Below are 25,859 nucleotides of genomic sequence, written 5' to 3'. Positions count from 1 at the left end.
TTTTTCCATAACTACTTTCCAAGCATCACATATAACTATTCTAGAACAATAAAACAAAATAAACCCCTGACAAAAAATTGTTATATTTTAAAGTGATCCAGTGACTTTTGGGCCACACTCAGTATATATACCTTTTGCATGAAAGCAGCCAAAGTAGAAGGGCCATGCATAACTCTCCTATTATGAACAGGTTTAGTGATTATTATTTATTTGCATCATTAAATTTAAGAGAAAATCAGAGAATAAAATGATATTATCCAACTATGATATCAACTACTAATTGTGAAGAAATATTAAATGATATTATTTAATAAATTTCCCCTTGAGCTAAGATCTGGAAATGTTAATTTTATTTTTATTTTTACATCAATTATTTGTGACAATAGCTATATAATCAAGTTTTTCAGGAAATCTAGAGATGATTCTTCTTATACTTAAAGAGTGAAAAATATAGAAAAACAATTTTTTTATACACATTTACTACCACAGAAGATTATCCTATAACTTCTGAGACTATTAAAACTTCAAGATACAACCTACAAGGAAAAGGAAAAATTGATTAGATAATGAGTCAGCTGAAACATTATGAAAATTAAAACAAAAATTGAAATAAAATTTATTTAGTGATAAGATGTCAAATATGAAACGCAAAAAAAATTCTATAAGATACCATATACTATAAATTTCACCTTCTTGCATATGACACTAATTTAGCAAATGGTTTTTCCCATGTATACATTTTAATTACTTGTATTCCAGATATTATTTCATTCATTAGACGAACTCTTTCATCAGTTTTAATGGCTGTTCTCAGTCGTAAAGATGAAGTCTTTTTTCCCAGCCAAGCTATAAATAAAAATAAATACATTTCATCTTTAAATATCAATACCAGAACAATTGCGGTAACAATTATCAATTACTATGTAATCATAACAGAACAAAATTACTTCACAGGTAACATGCAAGTATTATACTCAGCTAGATCTATGTATACGTTTGCCATTTCTAGACTACTGGGACAAATATTTTTATACTCTGAAAATATTTATTCACTAGTAAAATTCACCACTAAGAGACACACAGGCAAGATGTTACATTAGTATAGTTAAGTAAATCACATGATAGTCTTGTACAAAGGAGACATAAAATGATGACATACATTTTCACATCTATCAATAATTCAAATAATATTTCATTGCAGAATAGGAACAGAACATATCACATAAATTTATGGATCTCACCATAACCAAAAGAGAAACAAAATAATTTTAAAATACATGTAGAAAACTTACTTAACTGGCACATTTATCTGTAACAATTCATTCTTCACAGCAAAACATGCAATCTTTTTTACATCATTTAATAAACACAATTTTATCACCTGATTTTTCGTTATTTAGGTACTCAATAACGAAAAATCTTAAGATTAATCACAATTAATCTTAATTTATCTTGATTACTTAATTAATCTTAATGGTTACTCAGTGAAAATGAAACTTTCACCCAGTATGCTACATAAAATACAAAATAAAATTAAAAATACATCAAGTGATAGAAATAACAATAATATACATCAATGGGGTCATACAACATTTCAAGAAAAAATGTTACTGCACTGTTCAAAATTACAACTAAACAGACAAGTTCATGCATCAGATCACATATTAACAAATACAGCAACCCAATAATATATTAATTAAACCATACATTTTTTAGTATATATTGGATCAGACAAAACTGATGCATATTAACTTAGTTTTGTAACATTTGTATCCATATTGAAACTAAAATAAACTTTATAAAAAATACATTTTTTAGAATTTTAGATTTTCTCACAAACAAATGATTTATATTACCTTCCATCAACCACGATGTTGGATCTTGTCGAACAGATATACATTTTTTACCTGGTTTTCACTTCTCTCAGTTTTGGTTTTTTATACTCACTCTATTTTTAGACTTTTACTGACAAAACATGAAAGAGGTAACATTTTTTTTTTGTTTTAGTTTTTGAAATTAAACATAAATCCATCACATATAGTAAAACTTTTAACCAAAACAATAGAAAACTCAAACAAGAAACTTTACTTGCCTATTGAAAAAATAAATCATATTTTGTCACTGGAACTTCCATCTATAGTTTTCAAAAAGATAAGACTTTCATTTGCAACTAAAATAAATAAATCAGTAATACTTGTATCTTCTATACACGATGAAATTGAAACAAATACAGAACCAAAAAAACCAGCCATTATCATAGACTAACGCTATAAAAGATCAAATGGATACTGTTTAAAATGTGTGTTACATATTTCTGTTTTATGATTAACCAGAAGCCATTAGTTTTACTTTATTCCATACTTAACATCACCAAAATAAATGCACAACGATTTTCTCTGTGTTAAAATTCTATGACTCTCCCCATCGAGACAAAAATTTCTTTGCAACCTAGCAGTGGACGTGAAGAAAGTGCATCTAGTAAAGAGGGAAGCTATGCCGTCATTGCCAATAGACATAACAAATATTTTTATAAAAAAATGTGGTCTTGCAAAAAAAAAGTGGAACAAGAATCTGAATAGCCGACTCAGGAAATAAAATAATTTAAAAAATAAAAATAAAAACCGACTTTGAAAGATATTAGTATTAAAAAGTTACAAATAATTATGTTTTTATTTATTAATTAAAATAAAAGTATTTACAACAGATAACTATTTTAAAAGTTGGTGCCACCCAACACATGTTAATAATAAGTTACAAAAAGTTAGTACCTCAACCGACTGCTAGGTGGTTAAATGGGATTCCCATATATAAAATGTGACAAGAGTGTACAAGAGAGTCTCACAATTTCACTTACACTTCAGACTAGACTTCATTTACATTCATACATAACATCCTCTGAAGTAATACTTTACGGTGGTTCCGGAGGCTAAACAGAGAAAGAAAAAAGGTTATGTTGATATAGGTACGATTAGAACACGAAATCACATATAACCAATACCTCACTGTGAACCATTCTGAAAATTTTGTCGATCCTGAGATAGGGGTATATACACAAAGTATTGAAAATTTGTGGATGTGTGCCAAACAACGAAATAAAAAGGAAAAGGGAACATCCAGAGAATTAGGAATTGAGATTTCTATTTTTGTGACTTTTTATGATAGATACAGAAATGAAGATTTGAAGTAATGCTTCAAAATATTAGAGAATTTTTTTCTGTCTAATATCTGAAAATAAAGTTGTATTTGTATTGTCTAAATATTTGTTTTTTCAACAAAAATATTTCTGGGGATTTATCATTTCGCCTCTATTTTTCCAACGTATTTTTAATTAAGCATTCAAAAACAACTTTTTTACAAGTATTAAGTAAAAAAAAATGTAAAAAATCGACAGTTGGATTCCAAAAGAGTACCAGTTTTTTTATTTGTTTTCGTTTATATAATGTTGTTCAAACATTGATGAAAATTATTCTGTTAAAATCACTATCACTTTTCCGATCCAGTTTTTGTGTATTGTTTTTAATAAAAGTTGAACTTCTCAAATTTTAATAGATGTTATTTACATAAATTTTTTCAGAATTAAATCTGTTACAAAGTTAACTAGAAATTTTTATTTGTTTATTGGTAAACTAACAAAGTTATTTTACTCTAAACCTAAAAATGTGTATTTTCCGACAAAACCTTTTTGTGTTTTACACAGTTTTTCTTAAAACTTAAGCGAGATAGAGATCTGGGGCCACTTTTATTCAGTTTCTTAGATTAAAAACCATATGGAAGCATATAAGAATTTTGTACAGTTTAATTTTACAGAGAGAACAGAAAACAGGGCTAAATGTTTTGCGAGCCAAAACTCATTAAAAATTACCATGGAATTTGGAATCACCAGGATAACTGTTCAACTCAACCTTCATAACCTAAATATCTACGAGAGAATTTTTATGTGAAATTTCATATTATAATCAAAATAAAAAATGATAACCGACTAATATGTTCTGTAAACTTTTAAAAATTGATGAGATTTATCCATTACTGAATGGATAAATTATAGGCCATCTGACACAATAAACATTCAAGTCGCTCGTGCAACATAGCATACTGTTTTCAAGACTAACAAGCAAACACTTTTAATAATTAAGGTTATTAAAATGAATTACTTAAAAAGATTAATTATCATTAAACTCTTCTGCAATCTAAGAAAAATCTATGTTGAAATAATGTTAAAATAAAATAATTAAAAAAAAAAACTAAAGACAGCATTAAATATTTTAAATAATAATAAATACCTTGTAATGGAATAACAATCAGTAGTGCTGCTACACCAACAATAGATGCAACACCAATTTCTTGCCATAAAAAGTATGTAACAACTACAGTTTCTAGTGGTCCAACCCACAGGTAGTGCATATATATAACTGATGAATCATAACGATTGACATCGTTAGATAATAAATTAACAATTTGACCGACTGTTGTTTGACCTAAAGCTGTTTTAGATAAACGAAGAGCCTGTAAAATAAATAGTATTTCAAATACATTGATAAATAATATAATAATTATAGCGTAAGCAAATGTACGAGGATCATTAAATAATTATATAAATGGCAACAGCAGGAAAAACTATTCAATAGAATAAATTAAAAATGTCTGACATTGGCACTCCTAACATTGAAAATATCAACTGTTTGAAAAGAATTTCCATTATTATAATTTGTTTATTTAAAAATAAATAAATATTTATTATTTATATGTTTCAGGCTTCGCTTGAAACATATACTATGGAGGAACAGCATACTAGAATAAGATTTTTAATTTCTGAAAGTGTAAACCAGCCAAAATTCATGCTTCAATGTTAAATCAGTATGACAAAAAATGTATTAACCATAAAAATTTTTATAAGTGGATCAAACAGTTTACATTTTGCAGAATGAGTGTCACTGACTTTCATCATGGTGGAAGACGTGGATATTTCAGCCCACTTTACTATAATTATAAAAAAACACATACAATCTACAGCGAGCACTACTATGAAGTGATAGAAAATAAAGTGAAACCCACCATCATCCAGATCAGAGAGAATCATCCAGATTCTCTCTCGTGCATAATTCCTAATCATGCAGAAGAAGTAATGCTTCTAATGCTAATAACTAATGCTTGATAACATTCTCCCCAATACAGCTTAAAAGAAAGGTAATAAATTCAAAAGTTAGATCAGGAGGTGTTGCCACGTCCATTTTACAGTCCCAATCTCGCACCAGATTTTTTTTGTTTTGATTCTCTCAAAGAGTTTTTAATGGCATCTAATTCAGCATGAGTAAGAAGGTCAAGAGTATGATATAGAATGGCTCAGACACTGAGGTGAACAATTCTTTACTATTAAGCTTACAGAACGATGGAAAAAGTGACTAAATGTAGCCATGGATTACAAGGTATGTTCAGAAAGTAAGGTTACAACATTTCACAAAAATCAAAAAACGCATATTTATTAATGAAAGTTATATGATATATTCACAAGTATACAACTATTTTTCTACAAATCCCCCATTCTGTTCCGAATACTGATCACCTGGGGTATCAATTTTCATATTTCTGTGTCGTACGTCCCTGCTGTCATCTTTACTTTGACCATTCACACACGGCATCCTTCACTTTTTTGTCAGCTGAAAAGCATTTTCCGCCCATGTGGTCTTTCAAAACGGTGAAAAGAAAAAAGTCACTCGGTACCAGGTCGGGACAGCAAGCAAAATGGCTCAGAATATCCCAAGAAAACTGTCGAGTAGATTAACTGTTTTGCATATGGTGGTGGGGTGGGGGGGGGAAACTTCTCTATTCATCATGAATGTTTGTTCTATCATCTTTAAACTTTTTACCACTATGCTACTTTATCACGTAACATCAAATGGACATGTCCTCCCTCACTGGTGTTCTTTCTCCAGAATACTTTTTTTAATAAAAAAAAATAATGTTCTCTACATTGAGAATTTGATTATACCTTTCTTGGTTTCTGTTTTTATTTTTTTTCTTAGTATTGAACAGTTGTAGTAAAACGATATGTAGCTGTATATTATTCTGTAATTCCACTTTCTTAAGAAAAAAACCTAACAAATTAGAAACCTAGGTAAAACTAACATCCATCTAACGAAAAAAGAATAATCCAAATTTCCATTTCAAAGAGATTCATGCTCGGTAGTGAACTATTTCTCAGCACGTTTTTGTTATTTTGATCAAGAAACAAGTTTTTTACCTTGGCATTTCTTTCAAAAGATATTTTTTAATACAGGCAAGGTATTTTTGTACACCTATCTATATTTTAAACAAAAACAAAATATCTTAAAAAAATAAACACACAAAACCAAATAAAACACAGATTCAAAAAAAGAGTATTTTTTTTTTCTTTACACATTGACTTTTTTGAAGTCGGTATCCAATTAAAAATTGGTAAATAATCAGTTGTTATAGAGACACTGAATTCAAAATGTACAAAATTAAAGATGAGTTAAAAAACTATTAATTTTTTCAAGAGTGGTTACTGAAAAACTTATCTACTGACTCTTTCGGCTAGACATTATGAAGTTTCATAGTTACAACATTAAATTAAATTCTACAACAGATTCCAAGTCAAAGATCGATAACATATTGAACAAAACGAAATTTTTTATATGGCTGAGAAAGATTATGACAATGTAAACAGAGATAAAAAACATAAATAAATAGAAAACTGTTACATATAACAGAATAAACACAATTACTATATAATATTTATGTATAATATTATTATGAATAAATATTAAATTAAAAAATTAAATACTATATTAAACTTCTGTTAACATGAATTCATAAAAATATAGAACTTAAATTTAAAAAAAGGACATTCCAAAAGATAGAAAAAAATTGTAGCGATAAAAATTACAAAAATGGTATCAAATAGTGGCATTAAGTTGTAAAAAAATATGAAAAATGATAAATTTTATTTGTCTATTGCTGAAATGCAGTATTACCAGTCTACATGCATCTAATGCTGTTGTACAACTAACATTCCATTAACACTAACTCATTGTTGTCCTCTTCATCTAGCTTCCCACATATTTCCTTTATTAAAATTTTATATAAGTATATATAAAAAGTTACATGGAATTTATTGGATTGCTTTCAGTTTAATATATTACATTATATTATTGTCTGCATTGTAATTAAATTCTGCGGTATGGTTATTTACCAATAAAAGAATATTTATAAATTCTGTGACCCTTATGGTTGTTTATCCCATAACTATTATTTTTTTTTTAAATCAAATAATTACAAGGCACTGTAAATTAAGAATATTTTATTTTCCCTAAAAGTGCAATCAAAACCTCCAGCAAAGAAGGTGCTAATAATTCGATTTAAAAGGTCTTTTGAAATAACGATTTCCATTAATTTGAAAATGAATCATTTAACGGAGGAATGGTAGCGTCTCAGCCTTTAATCCGGTGGTCCCAGGTTCAAATCTTGGTCAGACATGGCATTTTTCATACGCTACAAAATACCCCACTTCCATATTCCCACATACAAGCTTCATAGCATCTCTGTAATTTTATTAACCAAAAATAATTAATTTTTATTTCTTTAGAAATTTTTTGTCATAAACATATTAAATTTTTCCTGTTTTATTTGAAAAATAATTCTGTCTATTCTTTAATTAAATATGTTTATATTTTTGTCAGTAATTATTTTAATAATTCATTTTTTAGTATTTATAAATACTAAAATAATACAGTAGTAATTATTTTAATAATTCCTTTTTTCTGTATTTATAAATACAGAAAATAATAATTAAATAACATTTTTAAATAACAGTAAAAATGTTATCAACATGTTACATAATACTCGTAACAATAACAATCCTCATTACGCTTCCTTGTTTTAAAGATAAATTAAAAAGATTATTGTACACATATTTATTTTCCTATTTATATTTTGTACTATATATTTTTTATAATACATATTTCAAATTGAATTATGTTTATTCGTTTTAAAGATACTTTTTCATCCACTGAATTCTATCTTATGCAAAAAAGATCATCTCTAAGGCCTCTTAATTAAACAACTTAAATAAAAGCAATTAACTCCTATATTACATTAAAATACTGTTTCAGTTTCTTTAATTGTACAAGTCGTTTTTTTTTAATTTTTTAAGTGTTAATTAAGCACATTTTAATTAAGCCGTTTTGAAGCACAGTGATTAGCTCACTCAAATAATAGTTAAAAAAAATTCAAGACCATTGTAATTCAGTGCAGTTGTAATCTTAAGATGTGAACATACACACAAGCATGTGTGTGTGTGTGTGTGTGTGTGTGTGTGTGTGTGTGTGTGTGTGTGTGTGTGTACACAAGCGTTCATACACACAATTTTAATTTTAGTTAAATAGCCCCATAATTGATTTAACTATAAAAAATGTATAATTATACCTTTCTGTAAATAAGAGAACAGCATCCAACTCTTATTTTCATACCAATATGATATACACTCATCATATAAGAATGGAAGATTAATACATATATTACGGAACATAATATCACACCACTGGCATACCAATATGCCTGTTTTAGTGTAATTAAATCACCTGCACTAACAAATTTCTCTTCATCACTCTTTATTTGTTGCTGAGTAAAATATCTTATTAATCTACCTAAAAATAAAGGCTGAGATGTTCTGAAAATAATCCAAAAGATAAATTAAAAATTTTAAAAAATATACTAAAGTATTTCTCATTTACACAATTTTGAAAATCTCTAATAGTGTAAAACAAAAATCAATAGACAAAATTAAAAAAAGTAATTATCTAACATTAAAATAAAAAAATTTATGAAGCATTTAAGTATAAAATGAAAATGATCTGGAGTAACATACAACACAATAGATGCTGAGCAAAGTGTACACACAAAAAACCAAGAATGTATGCAAGTGATTTTGAGATAGGATGCTGGATGCCAACTTACCCATTTGATTGTAAGTGATGATACGGGTCATAAGTCACTACCCAAAAATAACATGGCCATTTTAAAAAATAACAAGCTTTCAAGCAAAAATGAGTAATGAAGTGGTTCTAGCTTTCTTTATTGTCTTTATATGTATGCTAAGCCCCTGGAAATATACTTTATATTTGGTTCTTAAAATTATTCACTCTTTTCATCACAGGGAACGGCTGTATACTAAACATCATTACTCTAAGAGAAAGCAGCTGACTAGTGCCACCTGTTCCTCAGAATCTTTACATAAAAAATATCACAGCTACACAACAAAGACTGAGACGACTATTTTAATGTGACAAATTAATTAAGGGAATATTTTAATTTAAATTATTTAATTTTTGCAATCTGATAGGTTCAAAAAACTGTAAGAAATTTTCAGAGGTTAAAATTATGTGGAGACTTTGCAAGCAGTAACTAAAATTCATTGAAGCTACTACAAAAAAAAGAAGACGAATAACAATGGGGAATCCTTGGATAAAATGTAATCATGCTTAAAGTTACTATACAGTATATTTATGTACATCTAAACTATTAGAACAGAGATATGTATTATCATCTTTTCATTTGTTTATTTTTAATTATAATTTTACATTATTGACAACTCTCATTTGAAGAAGAAGTGATCGCTGCAAAAAAGAAGCTTTCAAAAAATACAATAAGAAGCAGTAAAAGGTGTGCATATATTTAAAAATAATGTATATATTAATGGAAAGCTCTTGTTGATTCACACACTACTAATTCTATCATTTCCTAAGTAGCTGGAAACATAAAATTTATATATATTTATTCCTACTTGGTCCAGTGGTCCTCGTGGTCGAGGCTACCACTGTATTGGGAAAGGATCTTCTAATCGATTTAGTGCTGAAATTTTCGGTGGGCTTGTGGAGATTGCGAAGAGGCAGGGAGGCCGAGGTATTTGGGATAAATTTCGAGCCGGGCCTATACCGGAGCGGAACAGTGATCACAATGCATAGATTCTAAATTTCGTTCAGTTGCCCATCTCTCGCTTGAGGAGGAGGCTTTACAGCCTCGCGATGGAAGCGTGGCAGCAAGAATGGCACGCCATGACTAAGGGAAGGTCCTTGTATAGATTTATGCAGGATCTGGGGGATGGCATCCTTTCCTCCGTTTTTAAGGGCAACGGAAGCCCAAGTGCTCTCCAACCATGTAAATTTAAACCAATATCTGATTCACTTCCACTTGGCAGCTGATGAGCTGTGCGTCTGCGGGGAGGTCCAGTTGAACGAACACATGATGTTCGACTGCCTAGCTCTTGAGGGGGGGGGCAGAACTCAGGCCATCCTGGAACTTAGAGATCAAGGGGAAAATTGGCCACTAACAAGCGGCGAGTCATTGTGGCGAGAGATGCAACTCCTACCATGCTAACTCACAATCACTTCGGCTACTGAAAGCTAAGAATAAGCCTAAGACATTGAGGTTTACACCTCTACATGGATCGCTTTACACCTCAAAAGTAGTGGTAGTTTACAGAGACTTACTGAACTGTAAGAAGGAGGAAATTATCTGGAACTATATAATCAAGGAGTTGTAACATGTTGGCGACTGCACACTAGACGCAATGAAGTTACACCCACTGTCTTCCATGTATTAATGTATTAACTTTCGGCAAACTGAAGTGGCCAGAGAAAGTAAAGGCTGAATTTCATACATTGGACATACGTTCATTTATCCCTACTCCATTGCTGTGCTTTGGCTGTCAAGAAATTCGATCACACTGTGTCACGATGAATGAAAAAACAAATCTGCATGTGTGGGGAACCGTTACATCCCAATGACCGGTGTAAGGATTCACGGTATGCATCAATTACTGTGGGAATGCAGCGAGATCTTGTAATTGATATACCCTATAAACAAGAAGTAGCTGTTCAAGAGGTTAAAGAAATACAATGTCAGCTATTATGAAGCAAGGAAAATCGTGGAAAGCAGAACGCCAAGGAAAATCGTCTTATGCCTGTGCGTAAGACATGCGTCTTACACACAGGTAGCTGCAGCTCCATTTAAACCAGACGATGTAGTTCATCAATTGGTAGCAACTCTGAGTAGTACGGTCAAACGCATAATTAATGACAAATTGTAGAGTCGACTATCACGAGAAAGTAGTCGAAAACCAAACAAAAAGTTACCAGATATCTCCATATCAAAGATTATTAAAGAATTTAGAAAAGAACCTTTGACCACTCTTAAGGTGAAGGAATGGTGAAGCCAAACTGCCGAAGAAGTTTGATTGGGATATACCGACAGCAATAGTTGAAATACAGAAGATTCATCTCAAGTAACTGTAAAGCTTGACATAAAGCTACTAGAAGAAAAGGATTTTGAAAGATCAACGACGGAGCCTCCAAAAGCACGAAGGCCATTAAATGAGAGGGCGAGCACTTCAGTCGCCCCACATGCATTAGCGGGAAGTGTAATGAGTCTTGACTCAGATGCGCTACTGACCGCACCATCTGAGCCGGTATCAGATAATGGCAGCAAGATGTTTCCGTAATTTACTGCGGAGGATCAAAAAATTCCATCTCAGAGGCCTCAGATACCCTCAAATTCAACATCAAGTCCTTCAGGAAGATGGAAAAAAGAATAAAGAAAGGTTTGCCTAGGGTAACCTAGGTGACAAAATTCTGTACTTACAAGACTAGTCTTCTGACTATGTCGCTAGTGTTTCATCAGGGAGGGAACGTAATTTTTATTTTTTTTGATGTGGAAAGGGTTTAATGACCTCTTTATTAACTACATAGTAGTCGATACCCCTAAAACCTCAAAAGAAAATTGAATATGACACAAAATATTAATTCAAATGACAAGATCTGTTTAAAGACAGTTAAATTATAAAAACTAGAATACAATTCAATTTAATAAAAACGTTATAATTACCGCTAGAATCTGATATTACATTAACAACAAGATAACACTATAAACGTCTAAAATTCATACAATTCAATTTCTGCAAATACTACTGCTTTTACTGTCTACAATAGAACACTCTACACTTTATGAATGATTATAATACTGTCACTTTCACTACTGTTTACCAATAACTCACCGAACAACTTCCTGCACTCACTCACTCACTGTCCTCAATAGAATGTTCGTGACGTACTCTTCACTTATTATTACCATACACTCAGTGATATCGCCATCAACATAACCACGTCAAACACAGCCTCGTGGAACTACTGACTCTCTGCTGGTCCCTGACAGTATTTATATCCCCTGGCCTGCTGAATCAGTACCCACCTCATCCCTTTAGTTGTTGCAGCTTAATACTTTTCATTGTCTGTGCCCTTCAATTTTCCCATAAATTTTTACTCCAATCTGGTAACCCTTCTGGTCGAACAACATCTTTTGGAAGTGCCATTGTCTGTATTACAAAGAACAGATTATTAAATGGTCCTGTTAGTCTGAGAAAAGAATCCCTTTCAAACCCCTTCTGTATTCTTCATTGCACTATTATTTTCTCATATTTTCTTCTTAATTGGAAGAAATCCATTACCCTTGTCCTGTTACAGTATAATACAGATAAGAGAACAATCATAGAAGCAAATAAAACCCTGAAAGCATACATATAAAACATAGAAAATAAACAAAAATTGACAAAGAAAATTAATTTAAATAGATAAAATATTATAACATTACCTTACAAATAATTCTAAACAGACTAATACAAGGCCATGGAACATAATATCGCATCCAAAAATTCTACTTATAACACATAAAAGGCTCGGATCATGGTTTTTAATTAAAGCTTTAGCTTTTTCTTCATTCCACATACTGTAAAAAAAAATTATTCTCAAATTAAATAAAACATCTAAAATGATAATTTATAAGCTTATGTTACTATTTATAAAATGTTACAAATTCACTACAAACTGTAAGCTCATGTGGAAATGGAATGGAAACTTTATGGTGTACGAAAAATGAGATGCCTGACTGGAATTCGAACCTGGGACTTTCCTGATGAAAGGCTGAGATGCTAATCATACCACCATAGAGGGATTTACATTCATATATAAATATTTATACACAGAAATTTTTACATTACAAACAATATGAAAACTTTTTATCTGACGATATCTCAACATAAAAAAAAGCTATAAGTAGTATTTTCAAAATAAATTTTGAAATTTTTATGTAACGTCAAAGAAAAAGTCCATGAGAATTATCTTTTTGATAAAAATCACGCGGAATAATAGTAGCATAGAATTGAGTACTGTTGTACAGTTTTGCTGCATACAGTAATCAAATTCATCCACTTCTAGGATACAGTTATAAATAGAAAATAACAAAAAAATCATTTATAAACAAAAATCTTGGAAACAAAATAGCTTGGAGTAGTGACGATTACTACCCAACGTAAGTTGCATCATGTTTATGCTACTAAGAGATGATTGCCAATGTTTTAGAGAACAATATGGCAGTGATTGCAAGTGGATCATCCAAGTTCGCTGTTACTGTTGATTTCAGTTGAAAACCAGTCAATTTCAGAAGGGAAAATATATATAAAAGATTAATAAATAAACAATACGCACAATACATTGTAAAAATATTATTTCTACTAATAGCTTAAAACATAAAAATAATAATTATTGACTAAAAAATGACACATTATCCTGAAAGGCAGTTGAAATTAAAGAGCAGAAATTCAGATTAAAAACTCTATACTTCATACAACCTTAATCTACTTGTCCAGTTTAAAACGAAAAATTTCTGCTTAGTTTGTTGATTTCTGTTAACATATAAATTTTTTTATAAACAAGTATTTTGTTACAGTTTTTACATTATTTGTTGTAATATTAAGATAATTTAGATGTTCATTATATAAATGATGGAAAATTAAACATTAAAATAAAATAAAATTTAGTTATACACAAAAAATAAGATGACAAAAATGATGTAGTCTGTTAGTATACGTTCCCTTTTGACTTTGTCACTCATCAGTAGATTAAACAAACATTTTTTGATCTGCTTAATCTCCTGTAAAATCAGTGGCCGTGTATACACGGTCCCTGATTTTCTAACATTGGTGTTGCTATTTTAAATCTTAATATCTATTGAAATAGAATATTTCTATTCATACACAAATCATATATATCACAAAATTTTCAAAATTTCTTACATACTATTTAAATATTTTCTTACTCAGAGTACTACTTTTATCATTATATATATGGTGATTTGTTGCTTTCGCTGATTGGTTGGGTTGCCTTCGATTGATTGGCCTTTCACTGATTGATTGTGTTGGCAATATGGAGTTGCCATCGTAGTCTGCAGTTGCCTTCCGACGATTGATCGTGACTTCGATGAACGAGTTGTTGATCAGGATTACATTCACTAATTCTGCCGACTGGAACAGCTTGTAGAAATGTCCTCTCTTCTATGTCTCTGAAGTTTGAAGATTGAATCAATCACCTCTTAAACGATTCAATGATTGAAGAAATTATGTACATCAATTTCCTGAGATGTCTATTTATTTAGTTCATTTCATTAACAATTGAAACTGAACAAAAATTATATTCATTAATTTTCTTGAAGTGTCCTATACCGACTGCGCCAGTTATGGTTTTACATAACGAAAGAGTATTTTTAAAAATAATCTTTATTTTTAATAAAAATTTAATATTATACAACTTTCTTTGATCTACACACAAATACTAATTATATAAGTTATTTGTATATATACGAAATGTATAGTATACATATTATATTAATTATATAAGTTATGTGTAAGTTATTACTAACTTTACAATAATAAGACGATGATGTGCATCGAATGACAGTCATACATGGACTTTACATCATGAAATTTTAAGTGGAACTAATTAATTATTATTACAATTAACATAAAGAGACAAATGCTGCAGCTGCATTGCATTCTATCACACTATTAGTTTTCATAGAATCTAGTGTAGGCAACACATGTGGATTATGGAATGCAAGGCTTCATCTATTCTCAGTTATATAACTTATACAAATAGGATATACATTTAAAGGTACTTTCAAATGAAAGAAAATGTGAAAATAATATGATTCTAGATGTCGTTTGGCATTGCAATTTATGAATTCAATAAAAAAAAGCATGCATGCAGTAAGAAGGAAGCTTGGATACTGGACCTAGAATTTTTTTTTTGTAAAACTTCTGGTGTCAAATACAAATTATTAATATTTTTTAACCCGAATCCTATTAGAGTACATAAGGACTAGAGGTTCTTGTTTTACTATATTTTCTTACACTTCTGTCTGAAAAACTAATTATCGTATAAATCAGTGATGAAACAAACCTTTTTAGGAGGGGGCCATAGAAATAAGAAAAAACTATAGGCGGACCAATATAATTTACTAAATCAATGGTATGTTTTACAAGATTCTTCTAAGCCCTATTAATGATTGAAAGATTATGGAGGAGAATATGATGTCTGAAACTGACTGCATTTCTAAAATTTCTCAAAACCTGGTTCGAACTGGGATGCAGTGATTCTCAGAAGTTAAATGCTCATCTGTCGGTCTCTTTCTAATATAACTATTTCAAAATTTTATTGTAGAAAACATCTAGTCACATTTAGAAAGAATCAAACATATCAGTAACTATATAACCATGAGATATCAGATTTGGGAAACTGGATTTCAACAAGGATTTTAAAACTCATATTTTGGAACATTGAAAAACAACTTTTTGTAATAAATAATGAAATAAGCTTTCACAAAACACAATTTAAAATATGAAAATTACTAAATAAATAAAACAACAATAACCTCACATTACATAGATAACTTAAGGAATGGGTATGGTCAAACGGTGTAGCCACAACATAAAAATAAGCAAAATTGTCCTGTGTTTGAGTTAATTTGCATGCTATTGTATAACACAAAACATCAAAATACTAAATCTTAAATTATTTTAAGCTTAAAAAATGACATCATCAACAGAAAGATTAAGTTCTGTAACTCTCCAGGGATTATGGGCGACTAAAAAAAAAAAGTGATCCACACTATGTTAGTTGTCACTTACCTATAGGTGGGAGAACTGACAAATCCCTGTATTCATGTATTTTCCTTTCCAAGTCCTAAAATAGTTTTTGTTGATCCAGTGATGCCATAAGAGTCCAAAATACTTTTTATCAAATCATTCCTACAGACTCTTTTATCAAGCAATGAAAAAGAACCACAAGATTCAATCCATTTATCTTTCAGAGAGTTCATGGATGAAAACTTGCTGAGGTAAGGCAAATAGGCATTTTTGATTTCAGCTACAATGCTATATATTTTTCAAGAGAATAATTTCATCAAGCCATTTTATTTTCTATCATTTTGATGTCTATTTCTTTCTTTCTTAGATGTGGAGTTGAAATATAGCTAAGCGCTGGAAGCCAGTGGACAGCAGTTGGAAATAAAGGCAGAGGTATTCCACGCATCGCATTACTGTGTTCAGTATCAACTAAAACATGTTAAATCAATCAAACATATCACTAACGATGTTGGACAACTGTTCCTCTGAACAGATATTCCATATTTTGTAGCATTATATTTACTGTAATGTTATACTGCTGCAACCCATAATATATCAAGACTGCAAATCCTCCAAGCCTTTCCAGTAGATTCAGCATTTGATATATAGTTTTCCGATTTGACACTTCATTTGATCCCATAGATTATTTTCCAAAGGAATTTTTAATATCATTATTTTCTGTCAATCATGAAAAACTTTTTCATTAACACTGAACCTACGTCCTACTTCTGTAATGTTTATATTTCTTATTAAGTTTAAATAGAAAGAAATATGATATTTAAAAGAACAAATAAAATTTAAATCTATTAATATTAACAGTTTCCAAAAACTAGATACTGATAATAGGAATGTGGGTTGTATAGAATGGAAATCCTGTACATAGAGGGTTGAGCCTCATTGTTATTGTTGCTAAAGCCCTAAGTAGGCATTAACTGATAATTACAATTATAAAAATAATAATAATATTAAATTATTTAAATTTGATTTATAATAGACCTCTCCTTAGTTCAACAAATTCGTTTTCAAAATAAAGTTAGACTTCTATACCAGAATTTGCTGTAATTAATGCATTATAAAAACAGAGATAATGAATAACTGAAAATATATGAATGAACCTAAAAATTAGACACTTAATCTAAACCATATTGAAACCATTTTAGCTACAGTTTAATGGTTAATACATAGCTTTAAATATTTTAGAAACCGAACCATGTAATAAATATTATTCACAAATTCAGTTCCATTGCTAATTTAATAAATATATTGCTGTTTGATTTAACAACCAAATCCAAAATAGCAAACTATTTGTTGATTAATATGATAAAACAAAATAACATTTTTTAAATTGCTGCTCTTAGTTTAATCACTATTTTACAAAATACATGTAAACTGTTTTTTAGAAGATTTTTTTAGCTAATTATACAAACAACGTACTTTAAAAAAAAAGAAGTTTTTCTATGCCAAAAAAAAAAAAACGTTATAAAAATGTAATTATTTCCATAGAAAAATTATAGCAAACTAAATTGTAATACAATATACACTTATTTCCAGCAAACAGTTCTCCAGGGACTGACACAAGTACTGCAAACCTTTGGGAAGTAATATTAGATAAGTTTGTATAAGTAAACCAACTCGATTTTTATCTTTTTTTTTTTTTACAAGTTTACTGCATGAAATTCCTTCCTTCTAAATCATCCTATTGTTCATATATACTGATATGAATAATTAATTTCTTTCATTAACCACCACAACACAAGTCATGATAAGATTGTGCTACTTCTTATGTAATTAATTCTCCTGTTACTTTTTTAAAATATGAGTATAAATTTACAACCTAATAATTAATTTTTATCTATATTAAACACAATTCTTTTCTCCTGTATTACAGTATTACACCATTTAAATATATTTGTTTATAATTAAACTTTTTAGAAAAAAAAAAGAAAAAAGTCAAGCACCGATTAAATTTTTACGTAAGTTTTATGCTCGACTTGAAGACATCTCAATGACGTGATTAAGTTTTTTAAAATTTAATCTGGCACACATGTATATTTTATCATATTAATGAATAGTTTTTATAATGATAAGAAAAAATATATGAATAAATGACATACCTTTCAAATTTGTCCCCTAAAACATCTGATCTATGTTCATATAAGGGACTATACAAATCTGTCACCTCCAGTTCACGTTTGTAACCAACAATAAACAACCTAAGTAACCAACTGGAATAAAAAAAAAATAATGAAACAATTAATAAATAGATTCAAAGCTGGTAAATTAATTTACCATTACATTTCTTACAGTATCATTTTATTATAATTTTATAAATGGCAATAAAATGCAAATTTTATGACATCTGCAACAGTTGTTTAGCTTTGCTGGTACAGACCAGCGAGCCTTGATCAGTAATTCAAGTTCAGCCACTTAGGTGTACCGTATTTTGTAAAATCCCAATTTATAAAACAGGACCACAAGAAACATTTCCACCTCACTTGGTTCTGTCAAAAAGTGACAGCTCTGGTGGTTACTACAAGATGCCAGCACAGTACCACAGATGAAACCAGTCATGGATGAAGAGCACACAGAAAACAAAAGGGTATAAAAGGTATTAACCCTTGGAGGAATTACTTCTTATCAGAACAACAGGTTAGTTTCTCCAACTTGCCTAGAATAAATAATTATTTAAAAAAAAAATGGAACCGACATAAAAATGCGTTAAAAAATAAGAAATAATTTCGTCCAAATAAAATTACTTAAGACACTTTTTTGAATCTGCGCCTGTTTCTACAAAATTAATTTCTACATATAGATATAAATCTGTTCTACAGAGCGGCACAAGGAAACAGAAAATTTTGAAGTAACTCTAACAAAAGGAAAACAAATGAATTTACAAGTTTTATTGTTGAATACAATAAGTAAATTACACTCCATTAAGTGTCCCAACACAAAAAACTTCAATTTCTAAAAACTATGTTCATATTGCTTACTGCAAGATACGTACATACAGATTTCACGCCGAACTAGTCGAAGTTGATTCAGGGATGGTCAAAATGGATTTTCCGTTGAAATCTGAAAACCGAAATTTACCGCGTACTTTACTTCGTGCAAGGAAGTAAAAATGTAAATTAAAAGCTTTTTAATTTTTCAAATATCAAATTTATTTTACTAAAAACAGTTGTTTTTAATTTTTAGAGTTTCATAACATTTTCTGTTACATTTTGCTCCTCCTTTTGTTTTTAATAATAATAGCCGATTTCTTTTTTGTTTTTTATATACTTTATTAGATCAATTTTTTTCAAAATTAAATTCTCTACAAGTTTTGATAATAAAATTTAAAGCATTTATAAATCATTTAACAGAATTGTACTTAAAAAAAAAAAAAAAAAATGGGTGTTGTTTGTCACCGAATTTTTTCTATTTTACGTTGGATATCTTGAAAAGAACAGGAGATACAGTTTTGGGTCTTGTTTTATTAGGTTAATTTGGTCAAAAACATGAAACAATTAAGTTTATCGCTTATATAACGCCTTAAAAATTTCAGTAAGGTTCCTTTCACCGTGGTATCTGAAATCCGGGCGAATTTTTTGCTACTGTAACTCGATACAAAGCGTTTTCGGACATACGTTTGTTTAAACTTTTTCTTTTTACTTCAAGCTCTAGAATCGGTTCCCAAATTATATTTTTTCCCTGCTGAATCGTTCTGTATATTTCTCTGTAAAATAGAGAAGGGACTCCCTCGAAAAAAATTAGAATGAGTTTTTAAAACATAAAAGTTGGCTATCAGATTGTTATCTAATCCCCGTAAATGTGAATCGTATAGGTTGATATTTAGGAAACGATGTATTAACTTCACCTTGCGTCCATACCTAAGTCTATGCATCAGTCACTGAAGTGGCAGCATCAGCAAATAAATATGTTTCAATACATGTTTTGAAAAGATATTTATTTCTTAAATTTAGCTCGGTTTATTATTTAAAAAGAAACAATTTTAAATAACTTTTATTACCATCACAAGCAAAATGCAACTCATTAAATAAGTGATAATAAAAACAACTCAATCCGGATAACCCAGAATTTTGATGATTCAGCCCAAACCTATTAAGTCCAATTTATCAAATTTTTATTGTAATGTTTCACTTAAAACTAAGACAAAATTCTACATCAGTGAACTGAGACAAACCAATGAAAAGTATTGTCAAATTATATCTTACATGTAAGAACCTAGAGATATTACCTTAAGATTCCTTACAATAATAGGAGTATTCTTAGACAGTATCTCAAGGAAATCGTTAAAAATCTTCTCTGAAGATGAATAAAATTATGAAAAATTAAAAAACTTTTAGCAATAAAATACCAACTAATAACAATGTAAATATCAAAAATGTCCTGAAAGAAAGGAACTTATTGTGCTTCCAATTCTAATAATAAACTACTTGAAAAACCTAAAAGATTTTCTGACTAATTAATTTAAAATTAAAAAAAAAGATTTCCTTTTATAGAAATAATATTAGTTTGTTGGTAAGCTTTTAAAAATGCTAACCAGACTATCATGAATTTTCAACTACTAATTCAATGTTTACCTAAATACTGAACTTACTAAAGTATTTATGGATTAACATTTTTAATTATTTATTTACTTTTTTTTTAATTTCTCTCTGTACCAATTTTATCCATTAACATTATCCATTGTCATCATCATCATTTCTCTTTTATAAATTAACGTGGACTATAATCTTTATGTATTAATAATTAAGTATCTCTTACTCTGTTTTTTTTAATTACTTATTCTATTTTATTCTCTTATTTTATTTATTGACTTTGTTAATTTATTGACTCTGTTTAAGGTTTGTTACTTTAGTTATTGTTTTGATCAACGTTTTTACTTCATCCTTTCAGGCAATTACTGGAGCACTCTCATTTTTATTATCCGTAGTAATATAACCGCATTACTATGTATAATTGTGGATATGGTGTAATAAAGTAATGGTAAATCTACCTTTCCTAACATAAACTAGACCTATACAATTCATTCTTTTTCTGTTTAGCCTCCAGAACCAGCGAAATTACATATGAATGTATGATTTTTTTTTTTTTTTTTTAATAAATATATTATCTAAATCAGTCCAGATTTTAAATGTCCAGCCATATATATTAATACAAGTGTTCTTAACTGTAATCAACAAAGTATTGTAGTATCATGAACTGGAGCTCTAGAAAAGAAGTAAACTAAATCGTATTCTGATGGGATACAGTCCCTCTGTGAGTCTGACTGACATTTTCATTTATCTAATCTACCGATACCATTTCATTAATCCTTGAAAATGACCAATTGTGCTATTCCAACTCTTATGGGCCAGCACCTGTTTGTATTTATTTTTTTTTTTTGTCTTCAGTCATTTGACTGGTTTGATGCAGCTCTTCAATATTCCATATTTAGTGCTAGTCGTTTCATTTTGGTATACCCCCTAAATCCTACATCCCTAACAATTTGTTTTACATATTCCAAATGTAGCCTGCCTATACAATTTTTCCTTCTACCTGTCCCTCAAATATTAAAGCGACTATTCTAGGATGCCTTAATATGTGGCCTATAAGTCAGTCTTTTCATTCAGCTATATTTTTCCAAATGCTTCTTTCTTCATCTATTTGCCGCAATACCTCTTCATTTGTAACTTTATCCACCCATCTGATTTTTAACATTCTTCTATAGCACCGTATTTCAAAAGCTTCTAATCTTTTCATCTCAGATACTCAGATCATCTAAGTTTCACTTCCATATAAAGCGACACTCCAAACATATACTTTCAAAAATCTTTTCCTGACATTTAAATTCATTTTTGATGTAAACAAATTATATTTCTGACTGAAGGCTCGTTTCGCCTGTACTATTCAGCATTTTATATCGCTCGTGCTTTGTCCATCTTTAGTAATTCTACTTCCCAAATAACAAAATTCTTCTACCTCCATAATCTATTCTCCTCCTATTTTCACATTCAGCGGTCCATCTTTGTTATTTCTACTACATTTCATTACTTTCGTTTTGTTCTTGTTTATTTTCATGCAATAGTTCTTGCGTAGGACTTCATCCATGCCGTTCATTGTTTCTTCTAAATCCTTTTTACTCTCAGCTAGAATTACTATATCATCGCAAATCGTAGCATCTTTATCTTTTCACCTTGTACTGTTACTCCGAATCTAAATTGTTCTTTAACATCATTAACTGCTAGTTCCATGTAAAGATTAAAAAGTAAGATAAAAAAAAGTAAGTAAGTAAGATCCCTGTTTGTATATAGTAAGATAATTTCTTTATTAGAAGTTGGTATGGGGTGACTGTCTTCTGGAACTGTTCAGGGACTCTTTTTTTATATACAACTTTCTGCAGAAAGTTGAAACTAGTACTAGACATACCTTGCATGCAATACCTTGCTTAAAATCTAAATCACAGAGAACATACAGATACCATATTTAAAACGTTTCAGTATATAAAATTTAGTGACATAAATATTACAACTATAATTTATGTTTATATACAGTTAACATCAATCTAAGAAAGAAAAAGTGAAAATATTGCATTATATAATTTTATATAACCGTACATAAATGATGTGAAATGTAATTTAATATCATTATTTATCCAATAACATTTTCAAACTTACTGATTTCAACAAAAATTAATAAAAACATATATAATATTTTTATTCAGGGAATAAAATATAATACTATTTCATCCAGAAACAACTGTTATAATCAGTACTAACTAATCAAGATTCTAATGCTTCTCTACTGAAAGTTTTTCTACGGTCAATCTTAATCCTTCTCAGGAAATGCTCCACCGCTTCCTTTTTTGTTATTCGCAAGACCAAATCTATCATTCTTGAAATGATGTATACATGTTCAAGTAAAGCTTTTATTTATTAAAGCTAGTAAATCTGAATAGGCAGTAATATTTATTCAAGTTATCTTAGATTTAATAAAGAAACAGATAAAGCCAAAATACTGTCAAAAGAGTCATAAAGCTTATCGATAGTTATAATTATTAAATTACAAAACATCAATAAAAACTATCAGGGTAGTTAAATATGAATTCTCTAATAAAAATAAACATTCTAGTAAAATAATTATATTATAAAGCATATCAGACAGATATTATCAATTGAAAGACTTGTATGTATGAATAGTATGTATACAGTTAATTAACTGAAACATAACAGAATAATAAATAATAATAATGATGTTACTAATGTCGCAAAACAGTGTAAGCATATGTAATATGATGCTACAAATTTCATTATAAAGTTATTTGAGAGCACTCAACTGTTAATTATAACTAAACAATTCTTTCATTAATTTTGAATTGTATAGAAAATAAGTTTTGCTGTATTTTTAATCACACACAAACATTTAAACAACTCTATAAAATAAACATTATACAATCAAGTAATTTTCATTTTGACATTGCATCCAATTAGTTAATTTGATAAAATGCTTATACAATACATCCTTCTTTATTAAATTAACTCGATGTAGTAAGTTATGTTATAAACTTATCTAAATTAAAATAGATTTAATTTATTGACCTAGGTTTTTTCACTCTTTAAAAAAAGTCAAAGGTAAGTTTAAAAAAATCTATTCTTTTTAAGAAAGAAGCTGGTGTTGATGTTGTTTCACTTCCCTTGCTTAATTTAAAATTTTTTCTTTCCATAATATTTTTTGATTTCATTTTTTCAGCTTCTTAAAGTTCATGGTTTGAGAGTTAATCGCATACAGTATACAATTAACACAATTTGTTGATTGAAGACAGTACCAGATAACAATCATCTTTTCACAACTCTACAATCAGTGACTGTAAATATCTGCTCAAAGAATCCAGCACCTGTATAACACTATTTCTAATGGTTAGTCGTATGACCTTCAAAAAATGCCAATGTTATGTGTAACCACATACTCCAACGTAAGATTTTCTACTCTTTTCATTAGTGGGGTTAAAAATCGATCTATTCCATTTGAAAAAGTAGTCTAACCTAGAAATAAGATCAAGTTCAAGGTCAAAACCACGTCACCATGAGATGTCCCCCCTCCAATCTGATTAACTTTTGTTTAGGTCATTTTTTCGTATTGTGCGAAAATTCTCGTATTTTACGAGAAAATTGTATGAGGCGATTGAAGTGAGACATTCTGTATAGTTAGGAAATTTTCAATAATGAAAAGATACATAAAAAAAACTAAAAAATAAAAATTAATAAATAACAATAGCAACATTAATAAATAAGTAACCAATATTCTTCAAACATTAAAGAGTACTTTTACATAACTTAATGAAATTAAAATAAGTTAACTAACTGTTGAATAAAAAGATAACATGGAAGACAGCCAATTTGAGAGTGGAAATTATACTGGAAAAACAATTAAAATCACAATATCATGCGCAATTGGACAGGTTGTTGCACTCTTACTCAAATAAGGCCGATTTAGAGTTAATTTTCAATCAACAAATTTCTTTAATTTCTGAAGTAAAGTCTAGCGGAGAACTCTTACCGAGCCGAAGTACGATTTCTTAGTTCGGCGTGTTTTGTGTGGTTTTTTAGAGAATTTTTGGAAACGGACGACGGTATCAAATCGAGTTTATTTTTCTGGTTGTGTTGTATTGATTTCATGATTTTTGGGTTACGTACTTACTTTTTATTCTGATTTTTAAAGAATCGACTTTATTGCCTCTAGGAATAAAGGCGTTTTTCATTCTTCTTAGTGCTTTGCAAGATCAAGCAAGTCGACAGTTGTTTACCGGCTTCGGCAGATATATTGACTTTATCGTTTTCATCATTAGGAGTTAAAGTATTTTCGGTAACTCGGTTCAGCTCGGTGTGTTTATTCCCAGTGCTAGAGACTGAATATAAGGGGAAATTTCACCCACTTTTATCTCCTTTACCCTTCTTTAACCAATCGTCTCCTTCAGTCTCTGCACCGATCCCGAACCCCTCTACATTTTTATCCTCCCAAAATTTTTGACCCCAGATACGGACATATACATTTTACCTCCCCCTCAAAAAATAGCCCCCTGCCTACAAAAATAGCCATGAGAGGTATCAAATAACAGGTTTTTGAGTTCCAAGCACAGATTTATCACTACCTCTTCGTTTAGTCTACCCGTATTGCCACAGGATGGATGGAAATCCATTCCAGGCAATTAAGAAGCTGGAGAGGTCGCTGGTGAGGAAGAGGCATCTGCCCATCGCTCTACATTTTTCCTAACTATGGAGACAGAAGAGATTGACTTGTTCACGGCTGTTCCGAAGCAGTTTTATTGGCCGTAGCACGAAGAGGAAGATAAAACTGCTTGATAAAGATCTCACTTTACTTGCGCACGATTTCAGGGAATTATGTGAACATTCCTCACCTGTCGGAAAATTAGCGGTGGCTAGTCAGGCAGAGCCGTGCCGGAAGACGGAACTACAGGTCAATCTTGAGCATGATGTTACAGATGAAGAATTAAAGCTCCTGGCTCTTCGACGTTGGCCCACTGCACTATTGTCCACAACGGAAGCTATTAAGGAGCCACCGGTTAGCACCGACGAACTTGTGCACTTGGCCGACCTAGCGGACCGAACTGGTAATGTCACATTTGACAGACACCACGCGACATCCTGTTTCGCCTCCTCCCTATTTCGGGAGAGTAAAGCCAAATGGGAACAGGACAGGTAATAAGTGATAAAGTCGATGGATCTCCTCGGAGAGGAAGTTCGTGGTAGGAGGATCATTCTACACTGTTTTTTTTATAGTTCCGGTGAGGGCGACCGTGTCGTTACGTCTGACTTTTGCGGGCATACCGCTT

The 25,859-nt window shown here is 30.0% G+C and overlaps 1 protein-coding gene across 6 annotated transcripts in view; it reads right to left on the bottom strand.

Moving 5' to 3' along the window:
- LOC142333482 (putative multidrug resistance-associated protein lethal(2)03659) overlaps positions 1 to 25,859 on the bottom strand; it is a 118,058-nt gene that overhangs the window by 79,472 nt on the left and 12,727 nt on the right. For 3 of the 6 annotated variants that reach the window (XM_075380716.1, XM_075380715.1, XM_075380718.1), the window contains exons 3-7: positions 18,142 to 18,252; positions 12,661 to 12,795; positions 8,443 to 8,686; positions 4,281 to 4,503; positions 690 to 846 (exon numbers count right to left, since the gene is read on the bottom strand). In XM_075380716.1, the coding sequence (XP_075236831.1) occupies positions 690 to 846; positions 4,281 to 4,503; positions 8,443 to 8,686; positions 12,661 to 12,795; positions 18,142 to 18,252 (870 nt within the window). Of the gene's footprint in view, positions 1 to 689; positions 847 to 4,280; positions 4,504 to 8,442; positions 8,687 to 12,660; positions 12,796 to 16,030; positions 16,431 to 18,141; positions 18,253 to 25,859 lie in introns of those variants that run through there. The other 3 variants (XM_075380719.1, XM_075380720.1, XM_075380721.1) reach the window with 3 other exon arrangements.

This window comes from Lycorma delicatula, chromosome 12, assembly GCF_047948215.1.
Source record: "Lycorma delicatula isolate Av1 chromosome 12, ASM4794821v1, whole genome shotgun sequence".
Taxonomy (NCBI): domain Eukaryota; kingdom Metazoa; phylum Arthropoda; class Insecta; order Hemiptera; family Fulgoridae; genus Lycorma; species Lycorma delicatula.
The sequence above is the reverse complement of the archived record's forward strand: the minus strand, read 5'-3'. Positions and strand labels throughout refer to the sequence as shown.